This window comes from Perca fluviatilis, chromosome 15, assembly GCF_010015445.1.
Source record: "Perca fluviatilis chromosome 15, GENO_Pfluv_1.0, whole genome shotgun sequence".
Taxonomy (NCBI): domain Eukaryota; kingdom Metazoa; phylum Chordata; class Actinopteri; order Perciformes; family Percidae; genus Perca; species Perca fluviatilis.
The window spans coordinates 19,156,379-19,178,407 of NC_053126.1; the positions used below are offsets into that span (position 1 = coordinate 19,156,379).

Sequence of the window (22,029 nt, forward strand, 5' to 3'; positions counted from 1 at the left end):
CACAGATGCAGCATGTTTAAATCACAATGAGGCCTTTGTACAGGAAGTGACAAAGAAGCTTCCACTTGCACGGCCCAGTGATTGAACAACTTCTGGTAAAACAGCACAGGCGGAGGGAAATAACAAAGACACTCTACAAATGATGGTCATATTTAGCTAGAGCATCCTGCAGATGAGTCTGTGTAGTCCTGGAAAAGAGATGCCAATAGAAGGGAAAGAAAGAAGGAAAGAAGGAAGGTAGGGTCTGGGGGAACAGCAGATGGATGAGGAAATGAGTGCCCTGTAGGATCCCAACTGCACATGATCGTCCAGCAGACCGGCCTCAAATGCTGCTGAGTTCACTAAACTGGAGAATATTTTTCATTTCACCGAGAGAGGTCAACCCCAAATCCATCTGCACTGTAAGAGTATTGATTTTTCAAGCTCACATAGGAATTTTATTCACTACGTGTGTTAGCATACAGCACAGATATATATGTATGTGTATATATATATATATATATATATATATATATATATATATATATATATATATATATATATATATACACTATATATATATATATATATATATATATATATATAGTTGTAATCTGGTATGTGTCTGATATATATTTTTATTTTTTTTCAGCGTTGAAGAATTACTGGGTCTTCCATTGTTAAATGCAGAAACTTTATTCCAAGCCATGTTTGAGCAGGATTTGTGTGTGTGTGTATTTGTGTGTGTGTGTGTGTGTGTGTGTGTGTGTGTGTGTGTGTGTGTGTGTGTGTGTGTGTGTGTGTGTGGGGGGTTATTTGAATTAATGGAGTGTGGTGTGTGCTTTGTGTTGTGTTTTTCTCTCCTGCTGCATTCCCCCGAAGCCCTCAACAGCTGTTCTGACCCCGGTTCCCCCCTCCATGCCCTTGTAACACCCACACACTCCAGCCTGGTATGTCAAAGCAGCCTCTCCGCACTGGGATTTAAATTTTTAGTTTTTGAAGATCATTGAGTATCACACTCTGCACTTTTTCTCTGTACTTAATTAGCAAATACCCAACAATAGCATTTGTTGTCCTTGGAGAGATGTGAGTAATGCTGTGACTTTAGGCATCGTTTCTACCATTGAAATAAGGCCCCCATCTATGTTTATGTGCTATTTTAGATTGTGGGAGAGTGTTAACACAAATGTTGGCAGAGAATGGGAGAAGGGTGCAGGGAAGCGTAAAGTGTTTGCCAAAGTGATGCTGGTTGGGCCAAAAGTCATCTTCCAGGCTGTTTTCACGAACCAGGCCTTATAGCTACCCACAGGGAGCGGTAATGACAGGGGCTGAGGGCCCAGCCCTGGCAGGTCCTTCCATAAACACTGATGTGGTTCTGCTGCCGAAACTACTGCTTCTGTAGCTGGTGGTGGAAGATTTACATGTTTTTGTTGTGTTCCACAAGGAGCTGTAAAGTCAACCACATGAAGAGAAAACACAACAGAGGACCAAAATAGCCTAACGGTGCTTCACTCACTTATCAAACTCATCTGAGTGCTTCCTCCATTTGATACGGATTTCAGTTTCTCTCTGAAGCTGTGTGGGAGTGCGTAAATGTGTGCAGTTGGGATCTAAGTAGATCTACATAGGCTAGTGTAGTAGTGCTTAGATGATATTTCAAGTAAGAATTCATACAAACACAAAGGGGTTACAAATAATCTCAAAGGGAATTTGACTCGATTTGAGCCAGCCAAAAAGACCGCCTGAAAGTCGATGCTACTTTTCCAATAGAGAGGGACTTTGTGATTAAGTAAAGTAAACCTAGAGTATTGAGAAGCGCATTGAGATGGTGGTCTCGATGAACCCCATGATTGTGGCTGAGGCACTCATCTTTCCACTAGCTCTTTTTTTACAATAATACAGCAGATTGAGTTCCACATCCCCTCAAATGGCAGTTGTAATACAAAAGAACTCCTGAGGATCATGTTGCGTAAGATTACATACAATGTGTTGGTTGTTTTGGACCTACTGCATCTGTGCTGCACTGAGACTAACATTTTTGCCTAAGAAAAAGGGACAGCATGAGAAATGACACTGGTCATGGGTGACACCATACATAACTTGCTTTAGATCACAATAGTTACAATAAGTACAGATTTCGGAGTTGATCATCGTTCTCCTTCTCTGCATCACCTTCACATGAACTTTAGCAACAACAACTTGTCCTTGCTAGGAGAGATGAGGTCCCTTTAATGTGGCGGCCAGGGCTTTTTAGCAAAATGGGACAGCTTGTATTGGAGCCTGCATATCAGCGTGGCTTTGTTACGCGTCCGTTTTAGGCCCTGTTTACACGAATATGCTCGCGGGTGAAAACGGCAAAATATTTTATCAGATGCGCCTTTCGTTTAGACAGCAATGGCATTTTTGGGGCTTAAAAATGCAAAAAAGTGAAACCAACCTCCAATCTTAAAAACGCTCCACCGTCACGTTCCCGTTTAAAGGGTGAAAACACTGTGTGTGTGTGTGTGTGTGTGTGTGTGTGTGTGTGTGTGCACCGCATGTCTGTGTGTGTGCCTGTGTGTGCATTGTTTGAGAGTGGAAAATCTTAAAAACGCTCAACCATCGCGTTCCTGTCTAAAAGGTAAAAACGCAGTGTGTATGTGTGTGTGTGTGTGTGTGCTGTGCGTGTGTGTGTGTGCCTGTGTGTGCATTGTTTGAGAGTGGAAAATCTTAAAAACACTCAACCATCGCGCTCCTGTCTAAAGGGTAAAAACGCTGTGTGTGTGTGTCTGTGTGTGCCGTGCATGTGTGTGCGCGCGCCGTGTGTGTGTGTGTGTGTGTGTGTGCTGCGTGTGTGTCTGTGTGTGTGCCTGTGTGTGCATTGTTTGGAGCAATAACTCCACCTCCTAGAAATAGGAACCGTTGTTCTCCCTGTTTTTCCCTTGCATATCAACTGCCTCCTTTCTTCCTGAATAAGCCCTCAGTTTTGCACCCATGTCTTTCCTCGCGCCAATCCATCATGAGAATTGATCCACCACTAGTATCAATCCCCTGAGCCCACTCAGTGCAAGATGGTCCTGATTCTCCTCACTACAGTCCTGTCAGTCAGGCTTTCCAGGCAAACACAACGGTCACCTTCACCCATAGCGCTTCTGTAAAGTGGGCACATTGAACCACTCTGCTCCTGTGTCCTCCACCCTCCCTTCACTGTGCATTTACACAAGCACACGCAAACACACCTACCTCATCCGATGTTCTACATTTGTCTCCACTACTGGGAGAAAAAGCTAATGAAACTGTTAATCATCTCAGCACCTATTCAGCCGAGATCTGCTCCCAGCTCTTACCAGTTATCACTGGTTTGCCCAATGGGAGAAGAAGTATCCTTTACTTAAGCAAAAGTAGCAATTACACATCACTATTATTACAATATTGTTATCAAATAAATGTATAAGAGTATAAAGTACATTTCCATTTGAAATGCAGTGTGGTAGAAGTTTAAAGTGGTATAAAGTGGCAATACTCAAGTAAAGTACATGTATGTCAGAATTGTACTTAAGTGCAGAACTGGAATAAATAGATTGTTACCTTCCATTAACTGGTATGATAGCATTTTAGAAGGGCTGCACGATTAATCTAATCGCAATCGCGATTAGGGCTGGGCGATATGGAGAAAATCAAATATCTTTTTTTGACAAAATACCTCGATATCGATACCGCAACGATATTGTAGTGTGGACTATTGGTGCTTTCACAAAATATTTACACAATGAGATTTTTTAGATAAATAATCATCAGTAATGTGGATATAATGACTAAGTGGGTAAATTCAAATAATAGAACAGCTAGAACAGTCTGGTAAGTTCAGAAAAGTACATCACTTTACTGTAATGCAGCCTTTAAAACCAGGAAAAGACACCACTAATGCCATATTACGATATCCAAAATCTAAGACGATATCTAGTCTCATATCACAATATCGATATAATATTGATAAATTGCCCAGCTCTAATTGCGATGTCACTCTGCGATTACATAACCGCAAAAAGTGTGATTTAAGGAAACCAAAAGGTGTGCTGTGTGCGTGACACTCTGTTTGCACTGCAGTTTCCCTGTTATAACACCTTTCACTTTACCAACAGTATTAAGAACAGATGAAGCCACCCTGTCTTAAGAAGCTTAGTGTTCACTTTACACTGTCGTTGCTGTCTCTTTTTTTCTCTTGCTTTTCCCTCACACAGCCGCTATGCCGACAGTCACTTTGTTTATGTATTTCTTCTTATGCTGTCTAACTTTGTACTGTATGTTCAAGTAAAGAAAATACACATTTCAACGTTTTAGTTGCTTTCCTTGATAATTAAGTAAACTCATAATACCATTATATCGCAATTGTAATTGCAATATTATCAATCGCAATCGCAACATGACTTTTTCTGCAAATCTTGCAGCCCTACAGTTTAGAGGCAATGTAAAACATGCAAGGTTTGGTCCAAGTATGCTTAACCAATTACATGCAATGGAGAGTGATTATCTAATAGAAAAGGAGCTGTGTTGAGAAGCCTCATCATTCTGCAGATCAAAGAAAAAGGGGTGCAGATACCATACCAGTTTTTTTTTTTTTTCACTGGCACTGGAACAGTCCATGAGTTGGTTTGCCAGCCTCCTGACGAGACAGAATGAGCCCAGCCAAGGACCGGGCTCACAGGGATTATTAATAGAGTTGAGTGGGCTTCACGGATGCAGGCGTAGAATGTGTCAAAGAGAAAATGCATCATTGATCAAAGCCTGCTCAGAGATGTAGTCTTATTTTTGCCAAACACTGAGCAGAGATGGGGGTTTGGAAGAAAACAATTGCCTTTACCAAAGGCTCCATGTGTGTTGAGCTACAGTAAGAACGCCTGCTCTTCTACCCACACAGAGTACTCTGCACCTACACAGGTGACTGGACTTCACTGAACACTTGCCATTTTTAGCCTCCTTCACCTCTTTCTCTACTCCAGGATCTAAATAGTTTCTCAGCTGTGGAAATTTAAAATACATACATGGTGGGCGTTTGGAGAGTGAGTGTGCTGCACCTGGAGGCAGGTGTAAACTTCCACAATTGTGTGTGTGTGTGTGTGTGTGTGTGTGTGTGTGTGTGTATACACATGAGGTGGTGTAGAAGGGAAAACGGAACTTCTTTTTGGATCGTGAAAAGAACAACTGTAGGCATTGATTAAGGGTCTTGTGGTTTGTCGACTAACACAGAATCGCTATCAAGGACAGGCTGTGGTGTGTGAGTGTTTGTGTGAACACCACAAGGCACATCTGTCAGAGGACAGTGCAGGATGCTTCTCCCCTTTTTTTATCTTCACCACTCATTGCTACTGTTCAGGGGTGGGTGGGTGGAGTGTAGCAGAGGTGTCCTGTACTGCAGCAGCACAGCACTCTGGTGGCAGGCAGGGACACTTCTCTCTACCCAGCATTCGCTGCATTGCAGACGGCAGTCAAGGTTATGCCTGCCTCTGCGGCCACATTGACAAACTGAAGTATTGAGGATGCCGGGACATGCAGTCTGAGAGACAACGATTGAGCTCCAGGAAACATGTGGCCTTGTTGTCCTGTAGTGGTTTTATTTATAGTCATGAAACCATCATGCTCAGACTTGCAAATCCCATATTGACTCCTTCAATAGAACTCTATCTTTTGGGGGGCATTAAAAGACTGCATTTCTTTTTTACGCTGCACAGATAACATCTCTTTTATTTTCCTCTTTCTTGCAGAGTTGCCTGTAATCTTTTGGCAGGCTGTCATTTCATACGAGCATTGTGTCTGAGGTGTAGGGTGAATGCCACGGAGATGTGTGGCACATGGACTGACAGGCTGACATTTGTTGTTAATCAGCCCCCTGCTCATCCTCAGCTTCCGCTGTCTGGCTGTGATAAACATGTCAGTCTTAGCCACGCTGCAACACTAAGGACCGCAGGCTGTATATGGTCAGCGCTTCAGAGAGTTCCTGTGCAAAGTTCCATTGGAACTGGATCAGAGAAAGGCCACATCTGGTAGCATTACACAAAAGAGCCACTGCAACATTTTCACTTCCTGTTCAAAGTGAGCTGTAGTCTTACATAGAAACACAGAGAAGAAACAGAGGATAGCCTAATTTCCACTTCCTGTATGTGTGTGTGTGTGTGTGTGTGTGTGTGTGTGTGTGTGTGTGTGTGTGTGTGTGTGTGTGTGTGTGTGTGTGTGTGTGTGTGTGTGGTGTGTGCGGGTGTGCGTGTGCATGTAACCATAAGGATTCCTCTGGCTTCCCCTTTTGTTGCGACCAAAGCTTAGGCAGACTATTCAAAACAGCTGCCTCTGTCAGATGTTACTGAGGAAGTCTTATATCATTTACTGATTGACATCTTTTATATGGTGCTATATGAAGGGATATATGTAGAGAAATAGACAGAGAGAGTAAGACAAGAAAAAAGAAATTGATTGATTTGAGTGACAGAGAGAAAGACAAAGTGGGAGAGCAAACAATAGTGAGAGAGTGAAAGGACAAGCAATAGAGAGAAAGGAGAGGACTGATGATGGGACGCAAGCGTCAAAGCCAGTGTCAACTATTATCCTTTCATTGGTCATCATCAGGTGTTGGGCAAACACACTTTCATGTCACATCCTCCACATCTTTGGCAGACAGATCCGGTGCCTGTGGCTGAAAACCTTTTGGGGAAATGAGAACACACTGTGGTAATGAATGTAATGAGAGGGATGTTTTGAGATCAGACAACACTGTTTAATTAAAGCAATGCAGACCATGAGGGAGTACTAAACAGTTATGTCTGATAGGAGTCGATGAGTGCCTTCAGTAGCAGTAGCTGTGAGGGACTTGGCTTAGCATAAGGCTGTTGTCAGATAAAAACCCAGCAACTCCAATTTTATTGACTCTCATGATTTTAGTGGAGTTGGAAGGAGACACAGTTGTCCATGTCCTGTAAAATTCAATTAGTGTTTGGCTCATGGAAATATTTAGGGCTGCCCCCTCTTACTCGATTAATCGACTAATCGGTTGTTTTGATCTTAGTCTACTATTTTTGATGCTGCTTTCATGCTGAATGAATTATTCCCAATAACCTTGTGAGCAAATCTCTGGTAAAGTTAAGATATAAAGTGGTCTTTTGCATGATTTGAGTTTTACAGGTCTGTCAATTAAATCAACTAATCGATTAGGTGACAAAATCATGTGTTAGTTGACTAAGAAAACTAACATAACTTGATCCACTCACCAAAATAAGTGATGCAGGAGATAAGAGCATCCTATTCCTAACTGAGACAACCGTCACAGCTTGTAAAATTAAGTTGATCTTTTTCATGCACAGGATTTGACTACCCACACCTAAAAACCCAAATAATAAACTATTTTTTTCTAATTTTTCATAATATGGGCACTTCAAAACACCAATTTACAAAGGTCTGCAGCTTTAAGTAGTGAAAACCTTTGGATGCTTTAGGAGATACAGATTTTCATCTGACAGCAACAGTTCCTGACAGCACCATAGGTGCATGCATTTTTAGATGTGTAAGTGGCTCCAGTGAGAATCAAACCCTGTAGTCTTGGCAGATTCTGTTCTGGGACACTCAGCCACATTAGTTGAATTGGGGCACAGAGCTTGTACATAGTTGGCATAATAAATGGAGGAGATAGAAAGCATGAATATGAGCTGATAAAACAACCTTCCAACAACCTCCGCTTAACCAGGGAAAACAGTTCGGCAGGAGATTGTTAGGGAATCCGGGGACAAACAACCCCTCCTGTGTCTCCCCCCTCCCACAGACCAGGATTATTGTGTTGTTATTTAACACAGCTTCTACAGAATTACCAACATGACCTGACAGACACACAATCACTTAGAGTGGGAGCTGAGATTGACAGCGGACACCTTGCCTATACGGAAGAGGATGACCACAGACTGATAAGACAGGAATATGTGAGGGAATCTTAAACTGGATGTGACTTGACCCTGCAAAAGATAAGAGACTCTCTTTCCCTCATGCTTAGCAACAAGCATGCAAACATGAACACGCGTAAACTCACCTGAAGTGAGCTTATGAAATAGGTTCTGCAGAAAATAATTGGCCCCATTGGTGACGGCAGTAGATGGAAAGCATGAGGAAAGCAGCTGGGGAAAACGAGGGGCGATGTGATGGAGAAACCACAGGAGAGCCTGACGTTGGTGTGCATGTGTATGTTCGTGGGTGCATTCAAATGTGCGTTAAACTCAGAAAGGTGTGATATGATTTATGACCAAACATGTAGACGTGCCATACTGAATGTATTGAGTCATCTCATGACTGATAGTAAGAAAAAATGCACTCCTAAACACAAATGCTTTGTGACTATATTATGTAAGCTGGGTGGCAGCACATGGTGCCTTTTTCTGTGGTTCCACAGCTCGATAGCATTGACCTCTACTCTCTGTGGGTCAGTAATTAGTGAGACTGTTTGGTGCTCTTCAGCTTGTTCACAGTTCTCTGGGGTATTTCCACTTATTATCGGAGCACGGAAAGAGTGTTAACAGCAGAACTGGGGCTTTACATCCAAGGTAACAGTGTGCACAATGGACCACCTGGATTACAATGTAAATCCATTCGTACACTGGGACAAAAAAACGAGCACACACTCAATTCCTCTCGCATCCCCACTCAGACCTTTGATTTTCTCGCCTATTCGCACATTGTCTTTGTGTTCTGCGAGAGTTGCATGATGTGTCGCTGAAAGTACTGCTGTGAGAATTAAAGAAGTCGCCCACATGACAGATTAGATTGACAAATGGTGAAAGGCCCAACTTCTCTCTCTCCCTGACTTTCTTTTCCCTCCTCTATCTCTCTTTATTCTCTCTATCCCTCCCTCGTCTCTCCTATTTCCAAAATCTGTATTCAATTTAAAAATGCTTTCTGAGCATGAGAGATCAAAAATGCCATGTTGCTAGGGCAAAAATGTTGCTGACATTTTATTTATCTCACCATCCCTCTTCTCTCTCTTTCCCCCTATGAGAATTTAGTTTTTAAATTTCATTTAATTTGCTTTATTGGCATTGAGGTTGCACAGCATTGCCAAAACATCTTAACAAATTAAGTTGACATTAAGCTCATTAAAGTTGCTCTCTTTCTCAATTTGTCAATTGCTACTTCTATCTCTCCCTCTTGCATATGCACAGTCTCAGCATACATCCACTTTACCTCTCTCTTGTTCTTTCTCTCTATGGATGCCTCTTTGCTCCCAGATTTAGGGAGTAGAGTCTGTTAGAGGCTGAGTTATGTCTGCCCTAAGCTCTGTGTGGCAGGATTTAGATGTCAGTTTGTGTAACCATCTTGGATGTTGTAAGTGTGGTGCCTTGGGGTAGTGGTGGGCAGCCTAGACCTGAGGAGGGGAAGGGAGGGGGGTTCTGATGATGACCTTCCACCTACCTCATCCAAGCACAGCAGGGCTTACTGAGCTGTGAAATCCTTCAAGGCAAAAGCCAGAACTCTGGCTCTTTACGTCTACTGCTTCTGCAGGAAACGGTGTTGGGCTTGCTCCAAAAAAGACCATAAATATCAGATCACCTTCACTTGATAATTTAGTCTGTGCAGTAATTAATTCCTCATTCATCACTTGTTGCATGCAAAATTTGGAATAACCTTGCCCTATCTTGTTTGAGAGGATTCAAGGAAAACAGATTTAAATAATACATTTGCATAAGATTAGTATTTGTATAAAAATTTAAATAGTGAAAGTATTTCTACCTGGACAGTGAATTATTGCTTCATTTTTTGTCCAGAGAGGTAACACTTCCAAGAACGATAGCTACTATGATGAAAATTAATAATTTGATAATGTGAGGGGAAGATATTTTTGCCTTGACTGTAATATCAGAGACTAAAAAAGTAATTGGTTACACAAATTCTGTCTTTGTGTGATTGATTGCGCTGTGTTTGACATCAACGTCAATATGTGCATTTGATGTGTAATGTGGCTTAGCTGTGACTAGCTGACTGTCAGGGTGTTCTATAAGTGTGTAGACATTGATCCCATGATCCCCCAGCACACATTCAGGCAAGCGCAACACACAAACTGTGACTCACATCTTGGAGAGCACGTCATCAAGAGGGCTCTGCTCTGTTCTGTCTTCATTCACCGTTACCCACGCTCCCCTGTTGCCTTATTCACCAGTTCACATTGCACACACACAAATGACACAGTAGCTCTGTGGGCGAGAGGAACTGAGCCATGCCTGACTACTTCCTGCAGACCCCTTTTTAGAGTTGAGATATGATAGGAGTGAGGAGTAGCGAGTGGCAGCTAGCCAGCCCAGCCGTGACAAAGAGGTGGGATGGTTTGAGGTTTGATGGGATGGGGAGGAAGTGGGGCAGTGGGTAGTGAAATAGGCAGCATGCCCAGAGTCCCACAGGAAGACCTTTAGGGGAGAGATTAATCCTCTGTGTTTTCAAAAACAGGTTGAGCGGCTCAGCACTCTGCTCATACTAACCTATGACAGTCCAGTGGCTGAGACACATACCCTTTTTTTTAATGTAGCCTTCAAATGTTGAGCTGCAGAACGATGCATTTTTCAGTTTTGCTTGTGCTTTCTGATATAAGAAAAGATCAGGCAGCCGAGAAAACCCTGGGGTTTTTGTTGGGGTGCTTGTGTTGCACCTGCAAAAAACATACACACTCTCCGGATATGAAGCATGCGTTAGTTTCTGATAGTGCTGCATTCCAGGACACACAGCAGACCGGGGGAGTATGGGAAACCAACCAGATGTATATTGGTTTTAAAGATGATATAACCAAAAAATCGGAAATATAATGGTTATTAAATTATACAAAGATAGGAAGTCTATAAAAAAAAAAAAAGCTTGTCCATTATGCCCTCCAGTACCATTTTAAAGAGTTATTGTTTTGGCATACTCCACTCAGTGGGGCACTGTATTGTAACAGGCAACATGCTCATGTTGCATTAATTGCCTCCCTGGAGTTAAGTTCCCCATGTCGTACTGCTCATGGCGCCCAGCATCAGGGTGTGACAACTGTGACGGGAGGTAGAGAGAGTGTGACTTACCACTGCCCAGAGGATGTTAAGGGACTCGTCTCACAGCCTGCCCCGTCTCCAGTAGCTTCACCCTTCCATCAGGGAGTGTTTGACCCTGCCCGGGGCAGTCAGTGTCACCACAGGAAAGGGGATGGGGGAGGTGTGGAGGACTACCGAAATACCCCCACATCACTGCAGCAACAGGCAGCCAAGCCAGAAGCACTTAAGCACACACACATTATCAGAAATACTGACATATCTATCAGGAAAGGCCCCAGGGGCTGCGAATAATGGTGAGAGAGTGCAACAAAGAATGGCCGATCAAGGGGAGGCAGAAATTTTAAAAAAGGTAAAAAAATAAATAAAAGGAAGGAAATTTTCACGAAATTATGATTGAAAATGTATTGTGCTTTGTTTCTCTTTTTTGGCCCTAACTTTGGTTATTTATGCATACATCCACAACGCACTTTTGAATAGACAACTGATTATTCCTTTACCTCTAGGTCACTAGCCTTATGATTTTGCATTTAAATTCAATAAACGGAATTCAGTTTCAATAGTATATGAAATGGCCCCTAATAGACACATTGTGACTATTGGTTTTGATTGAGAGACTGGAGCATGTCGTCCTACCTGGCTGTCCAGCTAATTGTAACAGCATGTTAATGGGACACAAGATTACCCTTGCACTCTTTGACTCTCTGTGGCTACAGCACTTCCCTAAAGAATGCCTGGAAACAATCAGACCTGAACAGATCTCCCTCTCTTGCCACTTGCTCAGTCTGCTTTCTGTCTCAGGGTATTTTCTTCACATTCCCACCACCCCACTACCCCAGTCAATGTAGACGCCCATCTGGTTGACTTTTGAAAAGAGCAGAAGAGCAAACCAGATGAGAGACCAACTGTTTTAAAAATAGGCTATTGTTAACTGTAGCAGGCTAGTCAAATAAAGGAGCATGCCATTTAGGTTTAAATGTAATCTCTTGATTACGGCCTCAAGATTTATCTCTGACTTATTATTATTATTATTATTATTATTATTATTATTATTATTATTATTATTATTATTATTATTATTATTATTATTATCATTATCTGACTTGTTGGATGAATCAAGAGCATGACAAAATGAAAAAAGATAGGGTTAGCAAGAATCACTTCTGTGGTCTGTCTGCCTTCTTCTTTGGTAACACTTTATAATAATGGTACATGAATTATGAATTCATGCATGATTTCATACATGAAAATCCCTGAATTCACTCATGTAGTACTAGATCTATCAGTAATGTACAAGGATTAATAGTATCTCATGTGTGACTTAATGCAGGAAGAATATGTTAATTAATGCAATCATTAATACCTAATCAATTAAGGTATTTGAATAATTATGATTTCTGATTTATTAATAATGTTCATGTCTGAAACTGACCAGCCAAAGCAGTGTACATATATTCTAAAGAGTTGTATCGTAATCATGATTAACTAAACATGACTTCTTTATTACTTCATGTTTGTGGCCCTTCAAATAAAGAGCTTACCTGGTCCATCTTTAAAATTGATAAATCATATCTTATTAATGAATTTTAAAGATGGACCAGATCAGCACTTTATTTGAAGGGCCACAGACATGATGAAGTGATGCATTAATTAACACATTGTTCCTGCATTTAGTCATGCATGAGATACTATTAATCCTTGTACATTACTGATAGTTCATGAAGTACTATATGAGGGAATTCATGATAATTCATGTACCATTATTATGAAGTGTTACCAGTTCTTTTTATTTCAAGGTTACCTCTGTGAAAGAGTTGGAATTGTATTATCCTCCAGCTGAACCAACAGCATCCTCCTTACCCTCACAGTCCTGGCAAGAGCACATGCATAACCATGTGCCTGTTGGTCTTGGCACTAGCTCTCACGGCAATTGCATGCAAGTGTTTCTCGAGGAGGAGAAAATAAATGCTTGAATAACTGTATTTTAACACATTGTGAACAACCATTTTGACCTGGGTGGTCCCAGCATCGGGCCACAGCACACCATCTCATGCAAGAGCAGTGAATCTAGAATTTCCAAAAGGTATTTCATTGACATTAAAGAATTGTAATTGTAATCTTTATTATAGATTACAGTTTTTTTTAATTATGATATTGAGTACTTATGTGTAGGGGTTAGAGATAGAGGTCGTAAAACAAGGGCAAAACCAGAGAGCGATCATCATGTCATATCTTCAGCTTTGCATCAAGTGGTGCTCATTAATTGCGATGAGGTGCCGGGCGTCATCTGCCTCTGACCGTCAGGTGAAAGATGGATTGTCCTGAGGCTTTTCACTGTGACTACAGTACACAACTCATGCTCAAGGGAGATCCATCACACCTGTACAGGCAGTCACTGTCTTGGGGGAAAGACATACTGACTCCTCCATAGCCCTGGGGTCCTTTGCCCTTTCTAGCTTCCTCTCTTCAAACTAAAATTGATCAACAGACATGGAACAAGGAGGAAAATTGAGATTAGGTGGCTTTGGTTACATGCGTTTCATATCAGAGTTGTAGTAATCAAGCATCACTACTGACACGTGAGTGTGGTAATAGATGTTTTCACAAAATTATTTAAAAAAATTATTTGTCCTTTGAGTTTCAACAATGACAGTCTCAAAGGCTTTGTGTTTAGAATAGTTAATATGTAACAGTAATTTGTGGATTGGTTTAGTTTTTACTTTACTGTACTGTTCTCTGTGGTTTGCATTATTCAACAAGCCTATTTTCCAAGCCCTCAACCAGGCCATCTGCATTCAGGCTTTCTAGCTAACCACAGCCTTGTGGGGAAATAGGGCAGTGCTGTATGTCTGCTTTCTGCCAGCTAGGCTCATGACCTAAAAGCTGCAAAAGTTCAGCCATGTCATGGCAGGGTGTGTGTGCCGCATCTGTTTCACTACTTTCACAAGTTTGGCTTTTGCCTTGGTTGTAGAGAGACCGTCTCCACAGAGCTTTAACAAACATTGCAATGTCTTTGGAATCGGCTGGCAAGAAATGTATTTATGAGAGGTTGCCCACAGGATAATTATTTAACCACATCTCATTTGCAGTTAAAAGGTAATTTGAAACCAAATTTAAAGCTCTCAACTTTGTTTGAGGGATGAAATCATTGTGACTTCAGCCAAGCCAAAATTGTATCTCAAGTTCTGTAACCTATCATTACAGCAAGCAGTCCTGTTTAAAAAAGAAACAGACCTCATGCATTACTGCATATTACAATTTGTCTCAAGGGAAAACCCCAGAAGTTACTCTGCCTTTACATTAAGTTACTTTATGCAATTTAAAACATTAGCAGAAAAATTAGACAAGGAGATGTTAATTTTAAATAAGCACATAATTATCTCTGAGGCTATTGGCCTATCATAAATATATTAAAAAGGACTGATTGCTTTTTTGCCATTTGAATTCAGATGTCAAAGAAGCCCCTGCATCGTGCCTATCCACCGCTGTGTCCCATCTTCATAAGATGGGCTCATGCATGTTGAGCAAACATGCTGGGAAGAAAAGATTTCCACTAAGCAGTTGATAACTGTGTGTTTAATGGCAGCCCGTTCTTCGTCATGTTTATACGTTCAGCAGCTCTGCACAGTTTACTAATGGGAATGATTTTATCATGTCCAGCATAACAGCTTGTGTTTGGATTTAGGATTTTCCTTTTAGGTTTAATGTGCATATATCTATCTATCTATCTAATGCACTCAATGATAAAGGTGCTAACTCAGCCTTTTGTCTCTGTTCTCCTCTTCTATACATTATAATCTCTGTGTGGTGTTTACTGCTTTTTTTATGATTTCAGATACAAAGTGTAACCAATAAATCCTTCTCTACCCCAACCCTCCCCCATCCCATTCTGTTTCCAGGATGGTTCCAAACAGAGGCAGGTGAGGAAGAAAACGGTGTCCTTCAGCTCAATGCCAAATGACCGCAAGATCAACAGCACAGCTGCTTGCATGGCCTTTATGATGGAGGGTTGTGAGATGAAGAAGGTGCGCTCTAACTCACGCATGTACAACCGCTACTTTCTGCTGGATCCAGACATGCACTGGCTCCGTTGGGAGCCATCAAAAAAGGATTCAGAAAAGGCCAAACTAGAGATCAAGGGCATTAAGGAGGTCCGTTTGGGAAAGAAAACCCCAGTTTTGCGCAGCAATGGTCTCTCAGATCAGTTCCCTGATGAATGTGCCTTCTCAATCATCTATGGGGATAACTATGAGTCCTTAGATTTGGTAGCCAGTACAGCAGATGTCGTCAGCACCTGGGTGATGGGCCTGAGGTATCTGGTGTCTTATGGCCGGCACACTGTAGACATGGTAGAACCCAGCCAACCGAGTTTGCGAACGTCTTGGATTGGCTCAGTGTTTGAACTGGCAGATATGGAAAAGGAAGGACACATAGACCTGTTCAGGGCCACCCAGATAATCAAGGGGCTCAACCCTGGAATGAAAGAGTCTAGGATAGAGCTGAAGTTCAAGGAACTCCAGAAAGCTAAAGACCAATATGGAGAGAGCATTAACATGGACACCTTTGTGGAGGCCTACTGTGAGCTCTGCACACGGCCAGAGATCTTCTTCCTACTGGTACAGTTCTCCAGTAACAAGGAGTATCTGGACAGTAAAGATCTGATGCTATTCGTGGAGGTTGAGCAGGGTGTGGAAGGTGTAACGGAGGATATGTGCAGGGATATCGTTCAGAAATTTGAGCCATCCGCCGAAGGTAGGGAGAGGGCCTACCTCTCCATTGATGGCTTTACACATTACCTCCTCTCCTCCGAATGCCACATCTTTGACCCTCAGCACAAACGTGTGTGCCAGGATATGACCCAGCCTCTGTCCCACTACTACATCAACTTATTTTTTTTTTTTTTTTTTTTTGAGATAAGTCCACATCAATGCATCTAAAAAAAAAAACCCCCAAGCTCTAAGAATGGGCTGTCGCAGCATTGAAGTCATTGTATGGGATGGCCCTGATAATGAACCAGTGGTGTATGTGGGTAGTTCTGTAGCCTCACATCTAGCTTTCTCTAAAGTCCTGGACATTATAAACCAATATGCTTTTGAGAGCTCAGAGTATCCCTTGATTCTCTGCCTAGTGACCCACTGCTCCATCCCCCAGCAGAGGGTCATAGCACAGCATATGAAGAAGATTCTTGGGGACAAGCTGTATGTTGAACCCCCATTCAAGGAGGAAAACTACCTACCCTCCCCTGAGAAACTCAAAGGTAAAATCCTCATTAAAGGTAAGAGGCTACCGCCCAACTGCACTGATGAGGGTGACGTGACAGATGAGGAGGAGGGTCTGGAAATGTCTCGAAGAGTGGGAGCTGATGAGAAGGACCAGCTAAATGGCTTAAGCTACAGGAGACTCAGACTGTGCAGGGAGCTCTCTGATCTTGTATCTCTCTGCAAGTCAATCCAGTTTAGGGACTTTGAGATCTCTAAGCGAGACCAAAAATACTGGGAGATATGTTCCTTCAATGAGGTTGATGCAAACAGGTTTGCCAATGAGTTCCCAGAGGAATTTGTCTGTTATAACAAGCGCTTTCTCTCCAGGGTATATCCCACACCTATGAGAATTGATGCCAGCAACATGAACCCCCAGGATTTCTGGAAGTGTGGCTGCCAGATTGTGGCCATGAACTACCAGACGCCAGGCCTGATGATGGACCTCAACCTAGGCTGGTTCAGGCAGAATGGAAACTGTGGGTATGTTCTGCGGCCAGCCATCATGAGGGAGGAGGTGTCCTACTTTAGTGCCAATGCTCGGGACTCACTGCCAGGAGTGTCTGCCCAGCTTCTTCACATTAAGGTCATCAGTGGGCAAAATCTGCCCAAGCCTCGCGGCTCTGCAGCTAAGGGTGATGTGGTGGAGCCCTACATATATGTGGAGATCCACGGCATTCCAGCTGACTGTGCTGAGCAAAGAACCAAGACTGTGTCCCAGAATGGTGACAACCCTATTTTTGATGAGAGTTTTGAATTCCAGATAAATTTACCAGAACTTGCAGTACTGCGCTTTGTGGTGCTGGATGACGACTACATTGGAGACGAGTTCATTGGCCAGTACACCATCCCATTTGAGTGCCTACAGCCAGGCTATAGACATGTCCCCCTACAGTCACTGACGGGAGAGTTCCTACCCAACACCACCCTGTTTGTCCATGTAGCCATCACCAACAGGAGGGGTGGAGGAAAGGCACATAAGAGGGGTCTGTCTGTCAGGAAGAGCAGAAAGGCCCGGGAGTACACCACCACCAAGACCACAGGGATCAAAGTAGTGGACGAGCTCTTCAGAGCTTCCACCCAGCCCCTCAGGGAGGCCACAGACCTCAGAGAAAATGTGCAGGTAAGGAACTACATACTTAAAGTATTTATGAAACATAATCACAAAACCTTTACCAAGTGGCTATTGGGGTGTGTAAAGCAGGAGTTCTGTTTGAAGGTCTTTTTACATTCTGGTGAAGTGCTTATGATGTTGTTCATTCAGAACAAGTAAATAATGTCATAGATCACTCTTTGATTAGTGTGTTTGTGGTCCAAAGTTCAATGAAATAATTTAATTCTATGCCATTTATCTTATAAACAATGGCAACACACAGACTCAATGAAGTGCAACATTTGGTGGCTCTCACTGCATTCAGTTTTGATGATTTGGTTCTCCACCAGTTACTTCACTCAATCATCTTAGAGCTACACTTTTTTTAGACTTAGCACTTGATCTATGTTTAGGTAGATTGGGTGCTCAGTCTGTGGCTATGGCAATATTGCAGATCTGTTCTTAAGAAAATCTGGCAATACTTTTTTTTAAATGGTATAAACCACTTTTGAGGCTTTGCTGGAGACACTCGGATCCAAATCCAACATTTTCAAGTCTCTGCACATACAGTAGATGTTTTGGTGAAAATGCAGTGCTATAGCAGGATCATCAAAATCATTGATGTTCATGCTCTGCAGACCCTGGTATGCTTAACAATCTACATGTATTCTGAATTAATGTTCTGTTACAGTACTCACTTTTAATGGTTGTCTACATATTGGGTTCAGGTCAAGATATGAAAAGACAGACACACCTTTTCCACCGAATAAAACTGCATGACTTTTTAGGTCAAAACTGATGTAACTGTTTCTGGTTAGACTCATTTCACTTGCTGTTGTGGATAGAGGCTTGTTGCTAATAGTGCTCTATTTATGTTGTAGAAGAGAATGGTAATAAAGTGACATTGCTGTACAATTATGAGGTTTATGAATATTGTTATCATTAATGAGTAACGATAATTGCCCATGGAAGAGGACTGGGTTGCTAGGCACTTGTGCATTACTTTAAAGATGAGCAAATGAAGATTAGTAACCACGGTGTATATTTGGCTGAAGACCAGTAGCAGAAGTCTTACAGTGCATGTATCATTTTGTTTGTGATGACTGAAGGGTATGATATAAAGCTTGTCTCATTTGTTCATTTTACAAATTACAACACAGCCTTTTAAATACCTAGCTGGGTGTTTTTTGGTTGTCAGTTTAGAGTAGCAGACTCTTGTCCTCTCTGAAAGCTAACAATATTAAAATAATAGTGCTGGACACACTGTTGACATGACTCCATCACCAATGCTTTCTCAACCTAAGGAAAAAAATGTGTTAATGGAATTGTGTTGAGTTAAAAAAAAACCTGATAAAAATAAATGAAAGATGCAATTAATTTGTGCTTCTTAAAATGTAGGTAGAAGTGCTTCATGTAACCAAATAAGATTATTTATGTGCTTCTTAGATTTAAAGAAAAACAAAAGAACAAAATTGGGCAAAAGATAACAAAAAACTTAAGTTGACAAATCTGATTACTGATTATCTTCTCTAATTTCCTGCCTTAACCTGAGATCACCTGTAACCTGGTGTCTTGTTCATGAGTAGCCAATGCTGGAAAATATTTAATGTTGTATAAGAAGACCTACAATTAGACATACTCATTAGATATACTATAAGCTAATGTAGCACACTCCTTTTTTATGTATCCAGGACAGTTATAAATACCATGGTTTGTCCATCTATCGTCCGTAGACAGTAACCTCAGTCTAATGGCACAGCAAACAAAAGACAGACCAAACTAAATAAGCAGATATGTGATTAGAGATCCTGTGGCATGCTGTCATGCAATTTTCAATTGTGGAAATAGGCAATGTTCTGAAATGAGGACATCATTTTTCTCTCCCAAGACCTTAAGAGAAATTTGTTTCTGCTCGGGAGGTGAATTTATCCTGAATGTTAGAGGTTAGTAACATTAGCAAATTACAGCCTGAGTGGGATAAGAGGAAGGTAATTTCAGTAAAATAATTGGAAATAAATATAAGCAAATAATGAACAATCCTCACCAAGTGTTTCCTCACTTGGCAAAAGATTATAATATTTGGCCCAATCAAAGTGTTGCTAAATACCTCAACAGTTTGTCATGATTAGGTCCTAATAATTGCTCAGGTGTGAGTCAGCATGGACACATTTCATGAATAAGACATGAAATATGGCTTACTGTGAAGTCAGTCTTGTAAATCTGATACAGACTTATCAAACATGTCATATTTTCTGTAAAACTCATCAAGCCAAAAATCACTCAATCAACTAATTTATGCTACATATGAAATAACCACAGGCATGTCATGTTTCAAAATAATAAAATAACTGGGTGTGAATCAGTGTCTTTTAACCTGATCAAACAACACTGGCACCACGACCGTTTGAAATGTAAATTTTTCTTTTTAAAATGAAGAGATGAGGGTTGATGAAATAAATGAGAGGTGAAGTTGAGAGGAAGGCTTTAAAGATGATAAATGAAGAACAAGGCCTTTTCCTTTCTAAATGTAAAAAGGACAGTTATGAAAGCTTTGTAGAGGCCAGCTGTGTGGAGCCTGGTGCCTTTAATCTTGAGGGAGCTGGAGGGCAGAAGCAGGACCGGTTGCCAACAACCCACAAGGCAACAACCAGGCCAACTCTGGAAGCTTTGCCACTCCTGAAGCCAAGATTAGACATTAACGTGAGAAAGAAATACCTTTTGTACTCACAAAAATCCCAGATTTAATGGCGCAATATACAACCTTATACATGAAAGCAGTGCACACACACACGTTAGATGTTGCCGTCAAAAGCGGTATTTTAACTCACTAAGCTCTTTTAAGACTGCTTTCATCCTCCAACAGCAAAGCTTCCAGGTGGTCTGCTTTGAATAATATGTGTGTTTGACTATTAAAAGGACTAAGGAGATCCATGAACATTGACCAGTGGGCAGATATGATTTGTTTGCCATATTTTTATATGTGGATCTAGGCAGCAAATTATTTATTTCTGTAGGAGACTTTCAAGAGTGCTGCTGCCCATGAACCTTAAGTGTTGATGGAGGAGAGCTGCCAGCTTGGAGTTTCTTTTTATTTGCTGAGCAGTATTTGTGTGCCATCATTGGCATTCACCACTACTAAATACTGTGGACCAGAGAGAAGAGGAGAGATACACAGATTGAGTGAGATATATATATATATATATATATATATATATATATATATATAATATATATATATATATATTAGGGCTGCACGTTCACGGCACATGTGGTGCCCGGTATCGGACGAAATAGCAACGCGTATTTCGGTGGCTCATTACACTGCCACTTACATGTCTGCGTTGCGCTCTATTGCTCCGAAACCCGCGTTAGAAGCAACCTAAACATCGCTGCATGTCACGCTAGTAAACACTAATAACACATTACACAGCAGGTAACGTTAGCCTACCGTTAGCTACAGTAGTAACTGGATTAAACACGGGTAAAATGCTGACAGCTAAACAGTGTAGTGTGTCTGTATTTCACTGTAGAGGATTCCAACAGCGGGATGTCCAACAGTCTGCTGCTAAAGCTATGAGCTAAAAGACACAAACTAGCACATGGTCACTGCTGTTGTATGAAAAACAAAATGGATGGGACAAAATGTTGCGTTTACTGGTAAACTAGTAAACATCGTGACCGGCTTATGATGACCGACTGCTACCTGTTGTGGAATTTTCCTCACGTTAAGGCCGGGTCACATATAGCCGACGGCCGACCGTTGACAGAAAACCCCGTCGATATGATCAGTCGCGTCCCCGAGGTCCAAAAAACTGCCACAGAACAGACCAAAAAGACGAGAGGAGACGAGACGTAATACATCTCCATAACAGCAGGCGGCGCTAATCTGTAATGTTGCCCAAGAAATGAAAACCGGCAGCTGATTGGACGAACGCGTCACATGGGTTTGTTTTCTCCGGATATTGAGAGCCAGACTGTCATGGCGGCTTGTTCAGAATACGATCTCATATTGTACTAAAATAGTTCACTGAAACGTGTTTCTGAAAACATTTTAAGCGAGAAATAGGCCATGCAGTTGCTGAATCTGTCTTCATTTCAGCTCAACAAAGGTCAGTTTAAAAAATTTTCATCAGATTTTGAGAGACTGTAGTCACCTCATTGCGCTCGTCATTTCCGGGTGAGTCCCGATTTCCCTGCTGCCGACCGAACATGTCAGGTCTGCCAAAATGAACGCTGACATCCCCCCAGACAGACGACGGCACGGGACACCGAACAGATTTGAGTCACTGACCTCGCCAGACTGTCCCACGGCCGATAATCGGGTTAATGTGTCCCGGGCCTTACTCTGTCCTCTTTGACTGTCTACATCTAGAAACAACTCTGATTGGCTCATGGAGGCACGTGATCAGACAGTGGTTTATGGAGCGCTAGATTGGCTTTGCAAAAACTTTGATGAGGAGCATTCTATGAACGGAATGATGCATTTTAAATATCGCTTGATCACGCAAATTTGATCGTGGGAAGCCAAAATCGTGATCGTGATTAAAATTCGATTAATTGTGCAGCCCTAATCTATCTATCTAGATATCTAGATATCTAGATATCTACATATAGATAGATAGATAGATAGATAGATAGATAGATAGATAGATAGATAGATAATAGATAGATAGATATAGAG

At 41.7% G+C, this 22,029-nt stretch overlaps 1 protein-coding gene across 1 annotated transcript in view; it reads left to right on the forward strand.

Annotated features, from left to right (window-relative positions):
- Nucleotides 1-22,029, forward strand: part of si:ch211-210g13.5 (inactive phospholipase C-like protein 2) — an 80,922-nt gene that overhangs the window by 26,762 nt on the left and 32,131 nt on the right. Inside the window, 2 exon segments of the mRNA XM_039824612.1 lie at nt 14,897-15,912; nt 15,914-17,378. Of these exon segments, the coding sequence (XP_039680546.1) occupies nt 14,897-15,912; nt 15,914-17,378 (2,481 nt within the window).